The sequence below is a fragment of the Octopus bimaculoides genome, chromosome 13, assembly GCF_001194135.2.
Source record: "Octopus bimaculoides isolate UCB-OBI-ISO-001 chromosome 13, ASM119413v2, whole genome shotgun sequence".
NCBI classification, from domain to species: domain Eukaryota; kingdom Metazoa; phylum Mollusca; class Cephalopoda; order Octopoda; family Octopodidae; genus Octopus; species Octopus bimaculoides.
The window spans coordinates 54,370,053-54,383,723 of record NC_068993.1 but is presented as its reverse complement, the minus strand read 5'-3'; the positions used below and the strand labels follow the sequence as shown (position 1 = coordinate 54,383,723).

Sequence of the window (13,671 nt, the reverse complement as noted above, 5' to 3'; positions counted from 1 at the left end):
ATATATATATATATATATATATATATATATACAGACAGACTGCAACAGTTTTGAATATGTCGTACTGCCAATAGAAAGCAAATAGTTAAATACAAAGTGGTGTTTTCTTTTGTTTTGTCCAACATACACACAGATACATACATACATACATACATACACAGACAGACAGACAGATAGATAGATAGATGCGTATGCGAGTTATGTCACCAATGATTAAATTTGCTGAGCAACGTTAAAAGTAGTCTACGAGACTGCAGAATATACTATTATATATATCACCTCGGCTTGCAAGGTTATTAACATCAAATTACAACTTCCCATTTGTTGTTACATAAACAAAGTTACATTAAGTATTAGTTCTGGAGACAAGCACCTGGCACATATAATCTAATACACATATTAAGTATTTATATATTTCTAACCCTCTTTTCATATAAACTACACCGATTTTTGTATAGGCTATCGTTCCCAGGAATTCATCTGACGAGAATAGAAGAAATATAAAATGAAGGTGACATATCTATTCATATGACCGGTGGACGATAAGACTAATGAAGACATACTTATTTATGACACCGGAAGAACAATATTGCGTTTTGCATGCGAAAGTTATCTAATTTTTACCAACATGTAAACAACACACAAACACACTTCTGTGTGTTTTAACTTTATATTTATAGTAAATCATCTCATTATGACATTCTCTGTCTCTGTTTCCACCTCTACGTGAGATATATACCCTACGGTTTCTATGATTTTCATTTATAACGGACACGAATAGTAATTATATGAAATCTTTTGTCAACACTCCAATGGTGGCAGTTTTAATGTCTTGCTTAATTACTCCTCTCTATAATCAAAGTGAAGACTAGATCGGACCACCTAAGTCACATGGTGAGTACTTATTTTTGCTAACACTCTTTCGGTGTATTCATATAGGAAACAGAAATAGTACTTCGATTTAATTGGTGTGCACTATTATTCCTTGGTTCATCGGAGTGTCATTGAATCGACCTCTTTTATCTAATTATTATTTTTCCAGCGCCAAAGAAAACAACTCATTTTTCGCACGCGTACGCACACACATATACACAATGCGTACACTCACGCATACACACATGCATGCACGCACGCACGCACCACCACCACTTCTACACAAAACCCGGTCTCGGACCTGGTGCACAAATTTTATGTATTTCATTTTTGAATTAAATCTTATATTCTCTCTCTTTCTCTCTCTCTCTCTCTACATTTAAATATCGTTTACATCTTAACTGGAGCACTTTCTGTCAGGTTTTGCGATAAAATATTTCTGTTTGTGTTCTATCAGTTATTGTGGAATTGATTGTAAATAAGTCAAAATATTCAAATACTCGTAACTTCTGGAGACGTGAACTCCAACGTTTCTTCGAAGAAAAAATATTTCTTGTTTTATTCCTAAATTTGTTATTAACCTGCCATCTCTCTAAACAACAGAAATCAGTTTTAATATTCAAGGAATGATTATACAAACTAATTTCCAATGTGTGTGTTTGTGTGTATCCTACTCAACTTGACTCATATTTTTAAATCGAAACTCGTGATTGGAGTAACGTGCTACTATATATTAAGGTTGTTTTATTCTGTCAGAATAATAATATAATTTCTTAAATATGAAATTACACAGTTAATTATGAACAAAAGTTTGGTAGCTAAGGATTGAAACCTAGATGCAATTTCCTATTCCCTCTTGTGTTGACTAACATCATTAATAATGATAAATTAGTGAAGGCACTGACCATTCTTTCACAATTTATTCCTGGTTCTTAGTCAATTGGTTCGACACATTTCATGACTGGAATAAGCTCTGGGTGGCTGAAAGAGGAATTCAGCTTGGTGTGGACTAAAATTCACAACATCCATTATCGAAGTATATTGTTTATAGCAACATCAGAACTCTTTAAAATGAGTGAAAGGCCCGGGAAGAGTCGAAACTACGTCCTCTTGCATTAATTGTACTACCTTTTCCAATAATGCTTACCGAAGAAGAGAAAAGACAAATGTAATGATAGTTTGTCCAGGTACATTAAAGACGTCATTACTACCACTATGATCTCTCTCTCTCTCGTTCTATTGTTCATCCTTTTGCAACTAAAATGGACCTTCTGTTGAGCTTGGAATGTCCCCTTTCAGGGTGGGGATAGGTGCACCATGTTGCCTGATTTAGCACCATCTTCTGGTCCTTGAGTGGCATTGGCAAAGTTTGTTTCCATTGCAAGCATTCAGACCAGACTTCTAGCACAAGGATCTACTTGACTATTCCCTACTACAGTTCCTTCAATGCCAAAAATAATAGATCCAGATCCCACAACCAATTCTACCCCTTCCCTCTTCTCAAACATCCAAGGTCTTCTCTCCAATCTAGATCCCATACATTTCTCTTTGATGCACAAATTTCTTGACCCTGATCTTCAACCCATTTCTACTGTCCAGGATACACACTCTACCCAGATTTCACTTCAAAAGGTGGAGTCTTACTATATATGGAGTCCACTCTTTCTGCCTTTCACCTCTCTCACCTGGATTTCTGCAATGATACTGGTGCCCCGTAAAATGCACTAGTGATGGTGTCATATAAAAAGCACTGATGATGGTGCTACATAAAAAGCACTGGTGATGGTGCCATGTTAAAAGCACCCAGTATACTCTGTAAAGTGGTTGGCATTAGGAAGGACATCTAACTATAGAAACTAAGCCAAAACAGACCATGGAACCTGGTGCAATTCCTAGTCTTACCAGCTCCTGTCAAACCATTCAACCCATGCCATGGAAAACGAACATTAAATGATGATGATACCTTCCCATTAACTTGGCTCAAAGTCTCCCATCCTCATTCCCCCGAATACATCTGCTCCCCTTGTTGCTCTCCAAACTTTTCAGACCACGGCTACTCCTTTGACCACATCTCTTGCATTGAGAACGTTTATCTCACCTCTTTCCTCTCCTCTCTGTAGTCATTGTCCTCAACAACTTCACTATTCACAACTCATGGCTCTTGCAATCATCTCATACTGATGCAGTGCGAGATGATACCCTTCTATCTAATTGTACCATCTGATCATCTGTTGACAAAACTCTTTCTCCTCCCCATTCTCAATGAGTTCTGATGTTCCTCAATGTTTTGTTTTGTCTGACACTCACTTCCTTCTATCAAAGACCTACTTGCTGCCACACCCAACAATAGCTATTCTCATGCAGGTGACATAAGCCTTTATTCCTCCTTAACTTTCCCCAATCATGCATCATCTATGTGCAGCCCAGACACCTCACACCAAACCTGCATTGACTCCATGAACAAAGATCTTAAGAGCGTCCGTCAGTGGGGCCCATGCCAGTCTTGTTTCTATTAACAGCAAAAGCACTCAAGCATTACTCATATCAAGAAAACATCACTGCACCATACCCATGACTAAACATGAGCTTACTCAGCTGCAGCCCTCGCAGTCACTCCAAATGCTGGGCTTTACTACCACTGACGATCTCTCTAGGCAAAACCATATCTTAGAGTCACTTGTATGATGATGCCACTTACATACAATTATTGTGTAATGTCAAAACAAAGGAGACATACACACACACAGGTATGTGCACATGCGTGTGCACACACACATACTCACATTCACATACATCCACACATATACATACATGCAAAATGACAAACAACTGAATCATCCTGAGCAGAATGTAAACCCAGTACAATCAGCTACAGAAATATATATTCTATCAAACAACAATTCAGAGAATATTCAGAGAAGCCAAAATTTTAGGGAAGTTTGTAACCTTTACTTGGGCATGAGTCATACAAAGGAAACAGTTGTATCTAGAAATAGAAACTAGTTTACTGATTTTTTTTACTTTGCCAAGAATTTACTTTCTCTTCTACAAAATGCAGTGAAGCATTATTAATCATCATCCTCATCGTTTTATGTCCATTTTACTGTGATTACATTTTTCCTGTATGGGTAGAATGGTTATACAAATATCTACATTTTCACATTGTTAATCTGAATAGTCTTTGTGCTTCAAACCAATAATTATTCCCCTGTGAATGAGAGGAAAATCCATTATCAATTAGAGTTGTGTCAGTTGTGCAGGTTCATGTTATTGCTTAGTCAAGGTTTCTCTTCAACATCCTGGGGCTCAGTGGTTCAACTCCTGAACTGTAAACATCTCCATTCTGTGTCGTCATCGTACATGTAAATCTTAAAATTTTCAGGTTTTATCTGCTTCTCCCTGGGACATCATTTTAGCCTACATCCACCACCACCAACAACAACTACTATGTCTTCCCAAGCGTAAATGAGGAAACCTCCATGTAGTTGCTTGACCTGCTAGAAATAGCTGCCAAATCCCACTCAAATCACATTGTATCATTTTAAAAAGGGAAAGGACACATTATATACCTTTGAAAACTACATAATCATGACTAGAATGCCTTTCATATCTTGTCAATGTAATTCTTGAATAAAGGGCCTGTGTAAGAAAGTGAGGAGAGAACTGATAAAGCTGATACTTGAGAGAGAGGGGGAGACGATATAGCTTTGACCTAATTAGAATGCTAAATATATCTAGACCTACCCCAAAGGTGAACTACAATGACATTGGAAGAGATAGAAACACTCTGCAATAGAATGGGCTTTGGTGGTAGAAGAAATAGGTTCTGTCTCAGCTAGTAGTGGGTCTTAGTTTGGAACTCTCTGCCTGAGAATTGGGCAACATTGTTTGGCAATCAAATAAGCTCTGCATGTGATCATAAACATTTCAACTGACTGTTCCTTTTTAGTTTCAGACCATGTATCAAAGAATCTATGTTATGTAATGTGTCCTTCTTTTTAAGACAATGTATGGATATGGAGGTGATTTAGCTACTATTTCAAAGAGACAGTGGCTACCTTGACTTAATTTGGGTCGGGTTTACTTGTTAGGCCGACTGCAGTGGCTTAATCCTCTAAATATAGATTAGGTGAAATACAAAAAAAGAGAAACAGAGTTTAATTAATTCATCAGAAACAACCAAGAAGTTTGGCATATTTTGAAGGAACGTGAATAGTTGGTATTTGTAACATTTATGCCTTTTCCAAAGACATCAGCAAAGCAAAGATGAAGTGAAAATATTGCATCTGAGAACTGGCAAACAAGTAGTTTTGTAGTAACTGATAATCTGAAGGTTTTAGCATGAATAGTGATAGATCTGGTTTACTAATCTTGCTTAGTATATTAATCACGTAAACAACATCCACCTAGATTCTTACTGTTGCCACTGCTACCACCATCACCACCACTACATCCATTACTACTACTATCAGCACCACCACCACTACTACTACTCCTCAGTGGCTCGGCTAATGGGAGCAAGGGGAGTGGCACCTCACCACCCCCAAACACATTTTTCAAAATTGGTCCTTCTTCAACAATTGAGATATGAGTTTAACAATTATTTAATATGTGTCACAGCGCCTTTTTTTGTTATGAGCTTTTCCCCACTATAGAACTTGTCTATGCTTCTGCTACTACTGCCTCTCGAACATGTAGGTGTTCAATCACAACTAGTAGTCCACAGGTGTTTTTTTTTACTAATAACTGGTCACTACTTTCTCCTTTGGCTGTCCATTGTTAGTATTTAATGACCTGTAGCTGGTCACCGGTGTCCATTCACCAGTAACTGTTCATACTTTAGTTCCCAACAAACAATGGAAATATATACATTATTTTTCAGTGACGACGATGATAAAGTTAATGACTTTATATGAAATATGTCACCTTAACAGATAGGAATGACCAGACAAGATCAACAGTCTGTCTGATAAAACAGCAGCTACTTTCTTATCATGTCTGTATTTTCCAGCTTGAACAGCAAAAGTCACTGTTGACACCTTTGGTAAATGTCTTCTGTAACCTTGGGCTGACTAAAGCTGTGTAAGTGGATATAGTAGAAGGAAACTGAAAGAAGCCCATTGCACACATATGTGTGTTTGTTTGTCTCTCTCTTTGTTTTGACATCATATGATAATTGCAAGCAACTGTCACTATGCTACAAGAGGTGTCTTTTGTTTCCAATCTTCTGTGTAAACATGTCCAGCTATGGGGAAAATAGTAACCTTGCTTGAGAACATTTTTATGTCAACTTTTATGGCAGCTAGCCATAAAAAAAAATCTACTTTTGACAAATTCTGTCTGACCCATGCTAGCATGGAAAAGTTGACATAAAAATGCTGATGTGTGTGTATATACATAGATAGCTAGATAGATAGATACTGACAGACAGACAGACTGATTGATTGAACAAATAAATATAAGTCGATTAGTGTTTAAATGTTGGGTAGAGCACCGGCACTGTTTAGGCTACCTGTTGTCATCTGCAGTTGTGGTACACTTCCATTGGATCTACTTCAGGAATCTCTCCCAAATCATACATATCTTGAAAAAAAGGAACACATTATATAGCATAGTACTATTTACACCAGCCAAAATAAAGAAGGAATGGTCACATTTGGAATGCCTATGATCTCTGGTCCACTCATTTAGAACTCATTTGTTTCTAAACAAAAATAACACTGACCTAATTGCAGTGGGAAAAGTGAGCCAAGCTATCGTCCACTGTTAGCTGAGATTGAACTTGTTTCCTCTAGCCCCAAAGCTATTAATAGCTGTTCTATTTCTTCCAATGTCATTATACTTCACCTCTAAGATAAGTCTAGATATATTTAGTGTTCAAATTAGGTCATAGGTATGTCATCTCTCTCTCTCTCTCTCTCTCTCTCTCTCTCTCTCTCTCTCACCTTTCTTTTTGCTTTATCAATCCCTTCACTTTCCTACGCACACCTTAAATTCAAGAATTATATTCACAAAATAAGTGAGAAAATTTGACTTTTCAAGCAATTCCCATTTACAGTATTTTATTTCTTTCACAAAATTTTTGTCCAATAATAAATACCTGTAATCCGAGTAAACAGTTGTCCATAATATCGGTTGATATTTTAGGAACTTTTTAACAGTGGTGGATGGTTGATGGAGAGGTGGGTGGCATCTGGAGTAAAGGTAGATGGTATTGGCTGGTAACTAGAGTTCAATAGTAGTGCATGGTACCTACAGCAGAGATACATATTATTAGATGGTAACTAGAGAATAGTGTAAAATAGCTACCGTAGCAGTGAATGGTAGCTACAGTAGAGATTGTTGGTAGTGGATGGTAACTGGAGTAGAATTTGTTTAACTCCGGGTCAGCCGTGATTGAACAACTTTTGAGGAAGGACATTCTTGTTGCGACCACCCTCAACTTGTGTATTTTAGAGAAACCTGTAAGTTGCGGTGGTCATCACTTTCGGTTTTTTAAGACGGTGAGATGTGATTTTTAGAAAATATGACTGTTGTTTCTAGCAGGTTGACTGATAAGGGATGCTCTGTTGTTGACTTAATAGAATAGACATAGATAATGAGTAGCATGGACAAGAATGGTTGTTAATATAGATTTAAGTAGAGACAATGAGTTAGCAGAGTCTTTAGCATGCTGGATAAAAATGCTTGGCAGCATTTTACCCATTTTCACGTACTGAGTTCAAATTCCATCGAGATCAACTTTGTTTTTCATCCTTTCAGAATCAATGGAATAAGTACCAGTCATACACTGGGGTCAATGTAATCAACTGTCTCCCCTCCCCCAAAATCTCAAGCCTTGTGCCTATAATAGGAAAGAATATGGAGTTAAGTAGAGTTAACCCTTTCATTACCAACCCAGCTGAAACCGGTTCTGGCTCTGAGTACAAATGTCTTGTTTTCATAAGTTTTGAATTAAAATCTTCCATCAAACCTTAGTCACAATTTATGTTTCTAACACTAGCTTAATGATAACTAAGTTATTTTACTAAATTTTTTGTTATATTTAAAATTAATTGAAAGAAACACAGAGCATCTCAACAGAAATATTGTAACAAAAGGGTCAAAATATATAATAGAGAAACCATTCTTAACCCTTTTGATACCAATCCAGCTGAAACCGCTTCTGGCTCTGTTATACAAATGTCTTGTTTTCAAAGATGAGTTTGTTTTCCTAAGCATAAAAATTAGATTTTCTGCAGAACCAATTATTAATTTCATGGAATTATCTTTGAGAGTTACCAGCAATTGCCAATAAGTTTTTTCCTTTTTATCCTCCAGCCAATTTTTTCGTGTTTACCATTCAATACATTTCCACCTACATGATTTACACAGATTTTGGAACCAATGTGGAACATTTTAAATGCCCAAAAGTTAGTCTTGAAGACAGTATAAAGAAGTCATTGGTCACTCAGTCAAGTACATAGCCCAGTGGTTAGGGTGTTGCACTCCCAATTGCGAGATTTTGGTTTCAGTTCCCAGATTGGCTGTGCATTGTATTCTTCAGCAAAACATTTCATTTTATGTTGCCCCAGTCCACTCAGCTGCAAATGGGTAACCTTGTGAGAGATTAGCATACAAGGGTGAGATGGAGACTCAGGAAAATCACCCAAATGGAGGTCTCGTTAGCCATGTCTTTTATTCATCAATCAAGAGGATGAATAGTAGAACCTGTAATGTGAACCATGATTGATTAGGATTAGTTGTCCAGCCATGTCAAAGGTCATCATAATCATCAGTCCAGTGATCACTTTCTACTAATGTGAAATGTGACAAAGTGGTTTGTTGAAATCCAGATCTCAGTGGAAGAGACAATCCTTAAAATTAGAGGATGTTAGAGATGTCAGAAGTGGCTGGAACAACAGTGGGTCAAAATCAAGGTTAGCCATTTGTATCAGACACACAAGAGATACAGTCAGCTCTCTCTATCTCTCTTTCTCTCTCTCTCTCTCTCTCTCTGTAATTCATTTGAATTCATTTTATGTGATTGATACATGTTCAAACTTCATGACTCATGGACATGGCATATCTCTTTCTTTCTCTCTTCTCTGGGAAGTCTTTCAATTATCAATTATTTTCTTTTTATGTTACTTTTATTCCTACAGTTAACTCTTTGCCCTTTTATATTGCATACTCTGTGTGTGTATACCTCTAGCCACTAAAGCTTTTTTTATTCTCTCTGTTTATTTTCTCATGTTCCTTTCTGTTGAAGGGAGTAAGCTCGAAACTTTCTCACCTTCCCAAGCTTTATATATATATGTATACACATATATATATATACATGTAAGGAAAATAAGACAAGGTAGAAAATGCTAAAATAATTTTATTATGAAATATATTTTGTAACAGTTAGTACCGGTTTCAGTCTTTTCAACTTTTTTCAATTATGAGTAAAACAAAGGTGGATATTAAGAAGAAAAACAATTAAATTTCAGAAAAAATTAAATGAAATGCTTTGTAAATATTTCCATAGCCTTCAATTTGGTTCTGCATCCATAAACGCTATTCTTTCAGATCTGCTTCACAAAGGAAAAGAGAAAGAAACAGAAAAAAGGACATTGCCTTACCTATTTGAAGACTATGGAAATATTTACAAAACATTCCATTTAATTTTTTCTGAAATTTAATTGTTTTTCTTGTTTTACTCTTAGTTGAGAAAACTGAAACCAATACTAACCGTTACAAAATGTATTGCATGAAAGAATTATTTTAGCATTTTCTAACTTGTCTTATTTTCCCTATACATATCATCTCATATTTTACTTTTCAACCTTCTATGTATATATACACAGACATGCAGAAAGTAAATAGACACCTTTAATTTTCAAAATTTCTGATCTAAGCATCTTAATGTTTTCAGGGGTGTAGAATTTACAATGTAATTATTCTTTTTCATTCCAGATGCCATTATATTAAACATTTGCGAAGAGTAACCATGCCACACGCAAAAAGTTCAGCAGAACTGTCAGATTTTCAAAGAAGTCATATTGCTGGGCAATCTGAGGCTGGCCTTAGCCAGCGAAATATTGCCAAAAGTCTTCAAATTCCTCTTGCAACTGTTAATAGAATTATAGTGCAATTCAAAAACCAAGGAAAAGAATCAACAGATTCTCGTCCCAGCCAACCTGGACCCTCAGAAAGGAAGCTTCACTGTTTGAAGAGAATTGTGGAAAACAAACCCCATTCGAAGGCTTCTGACATTGCAAAAAAGCTAGCAGTTAGTCCAAGAACGTGCGTTACATATCTGCATAAGCTTGGGTATTATGGACAAACAGCTAGAAGAAAACCTCTCCTTCAACCAATTAATATCATGAAAAGAAAGAAATGGGCTAAGGAGATGTCTGAAAAATCCAGTTCATTTTGGGATAGAGTGATTTTCTCAGATGAATCCAGGTTTGCATTATTTTCAGACAGTAGACGTGTTTGGGTCTGGAGGCTTCCCAATCAAGAATTTGATTTGAAACGACTCCAACCAACTGTGAAACATGGCAGCATCTCTGTAATGGTATGAGGAGCTGTCACCAGCAATGATCGTTCTGAGCTGATCGAATGTGTTGGAACCATAAACTCTGAAAAATACATCGAAATACTTAAGCAAGGACTACTTCTGATGTATTTATATGATAAAATAACGAAAAATGAGTTTTTATTCATGGAAGATGGGGCTCCATGCCACACAGTGAAAGGAATCAACAATGGCTGACTGAAAATGGGATCAAAAAGCTTCCTTGGCTGAGCCAATCTCCTGACATGAACCCAATTGAAAGTCTTTGGAGCATACTAGATAGAGCTATGTGAAAAGCTTGACAGAAACCTAAATCTAAAGATGAATTATTTCGATTGTTGCGTGAAAAGTGGGCAGAAATTCCACAAGAGACAATCACAAAGCTCATCTGTTCAATGCCAAAAAGAGTTTCTGAATTAAAAACTGCAAAGGGAATGTCAACTAAATACAAAAGTATGTAGTCCTACCTATCGATTACATTTCAATTCTTCACTTTGTGTATTAAATAAAAGATTTTGAAAATTAAAGATGTCTGTTTACTTCCTGCATGCCTATGTATATATATATATATATATATATATGCTTCTTTTTTCTTCTTTTTGTTCATTTCTTTATTCCTTTTCTCCAGTCCTTTATTTCATCGTTTCCTTAATCTATACCCTTCACATTTTCCCTATTTGTCTCTGATGACGGAATATCCCATATTTTGGGATATCCCAGAAACAGCTGTAAGACTTTAAATTTTTCTAATAATAATAACATATATAACTTGAGATGTTTGTCTTGCCTTAGTGTTTGTTGTCCTTAGATCGCTGGTCACTACACATTCTTTATTTTCTCTCCGTGTTCCTTTCTGTGGAAGAGTGTAGGCTCGAAACGTTAAAGACTTTTTCACTTCCTGAGCATTATGCTAATACATCTGTTTGTTGTCTACACCACCTGTCTTCGTCTTTTGTTTTTTGGTGAATTCTCTCCCTATATATATATGTTCTCCGTCTCTGTTGGACGCGAGACCAATAATGACTAACCACATCAATTGTAGACTTTATCCTCCCATTCCAACAAGTACAATCTACATCCTTGAAGTACATCCTGCTCTTATCTTGACAAGTATGACGCACCCACTCTCCTTATCTTGACAAGTGTGACCTCTCTGCGCACTCTGTTTTAACAAATCATTACAGGGTGGGAGCCACTATTTTTCCAGTTATGACCCAAATCTGCCAATCATAAGAATTCATACACTCCTATTGAACCAACCATTTTTCTATAAGCTTCCTTCTTCTTGCCACCACACTGTAAATACTTTTAGAGACAAGCCATTATTGAAGGAAATAAGCCTCAAAGAAGAAAGAAGCAAGATATTCCGACTGAAAAGACAGTAACCTTTAATCTGAAGAAAGATTTGATATGCTGTGTAATCTGGTGGTCAGTAAGAAAACTATTCAGCCCCCACCTGCTATAGTTCCTCCAAGCTATAACAGAGGAGTTTAACATCAGCTGTCCATAGGAAATCTATGCCTAATCTATCAAAGATTTAGACAAGAAATTTTATACAGAGAAGCAAAACCTAGAACTGAGAAACTTCAAAGTTATTTGAATAATGGCAAAAGTTTTAGCAGGAAAGATATCAAGATATTATTGTCGTCAGGGAAGTAAACATACTTGATATGCCAAAAAACAAAGGCAGATAAGAATTCCATATGATGTACCCTATGTAAATTGAGTGCACAAGAGGTATAATGAGCTCACAGATAGAGTAACTGGAAAGGGTATCATATGTGACAGGTGCACAGGTGTGTTTAGCAGTTAGACAACACATAATATATTTGAAATACTTGGACTGCTGATATCTTCTCTTAGCTAGATGACATAATTAACAGTAAACACAGGTGCCCTGAAAGTGTAATAACCTAGCTAGGTGACATAAATTCATGGTGGATACAGGTGTTCTAAATGCATAGTAGCCTAGCTTGGTGACCTAATTAACAGTGGATACAGGTGCTCCTAAAGTAATAATCTAGCTAGGTAACCTAATTAACAGTGGATATAGGTGCTCTGAAAGTGTAGTAACCAAAGTAAGAATGGGGTTGAAAAAGTTCTGAGATCTAGCGCTACTGGCAACAAAGAGTTTCTCTCTCTCTGAAAGGCAGATTTTATAATGCTTGTCTGTGGAGTGTGATGTTGCATGGTAGGAATACATGGTCTTTGAATGGATAGGATGTGTAAAATGTCTGGGTAGAAATGTAGCAAGCATGCTTCATTGAAAGTGCAATAATAGTGTGCATGGATGATTCTAAATGAGCTGAGAGAAAAACCGGATACAAGATGAGCCTGAATGTGGACAAGAGGAAGATTTCTCTGGTACACACACATGTCATGCATGAAAATTTACAGTTGGGTGAAGAAGTACCACAGAACCTAAGTGCAAAAGATCTGCAAAAGAGACAGAAGTGGTGAAAGCTGGCTTCAGAAAGTAGAACCTCATAAAGATGACAAAAGACCACAAGAACATTGTACTTGAAAAAAAAAACTTGTCCAACCCAAGCTAACATGGAAAAAATGGATGTAATGATGATCTCCATCTTCCAAGATTGTTTACCCAATCTTCTAAGCTGTTTTTCACAGCTATTCTGCATTCAACATTTCCTTTATTTTTTTTTTTTGTAAACTGTTTAAGACATATACTCATACACATGCAATAGTTAATCATTTCACTGTACATGTCTATACCCATTCTACATCAATATTTCTATTTTCATACCAGGGAGATGAAGAAGGCAATATGGCTAAGTTGAGTTGTACCAATGTTTCAATATTTCTGCTGAATTTTCTTCAATAAGTGAGTATAAGATAAAGAAAAGATGGCAGTGACAACTTTCAAAGGTGACATGTTGCGGGAAGCAATCCATAAGGGTGACCTCAACAGTGTCAAACATTTGTTGGACATCGGAAACATTAATTTACAAGAAAGAGATCTGGTAAGATCTTTCCCTAACATACTTTCTTTCCACTACAGTTGTGTGTGTGTGTGTGTGTGTATAGGTTTGGTGATGCAAACAGGAAAAATAGAACTTAAAACATGAATGTATACGTATATATATATTAATACTTAGCAGAAGTAACAGGGTGACTCAAGGGCTGAGAGTTTTGCTTGATAAATGCTAACACATGAATCTCTCAACCCTTGAGTCACTATGTTGTTTCTGCTAAGTATTTATATATTATATATATACCATTTTGAGCGTGGCCGT

At 36.4% G+C, this 13,671-nt stretch overlaps 1 protein-coding gene across 2 annotated transcripts in view; it reads left to right on the top strand.

Moving 5' to 3' along the window:
• Positions 1-54: 54 nt before the first annotated feature.
• The window catches only part of LOC106867547 (kinase D-interacting substrate of 220 kDa), a 36,774-nt gene continuing 23,157 nt past the window's right edge, over positions 55-13,671 (top strand). Inside the window, exons 1-3 of one of the 2 annotated variants that reach the window (XM_052972487.1) lie at positions 55-894; positions 9,814-10,870; positions 13,185-13,398. In XM_052972487.1, the coding sequence (XP_052828447.1) occupies positions 13,282-13,398 (117 nt within the window). In that variant the 5' untranslated portion in view covers positions 55-894; positions 9,814-10,870; positions 13,185-13,281. The remainder of the gene's footprint in view (positions 895-9,813; positions 10,871-13,184; positions 13,399-13,671) is intronic. The other variant, XM_014912451.2, reaches the window with a different exon arrangement.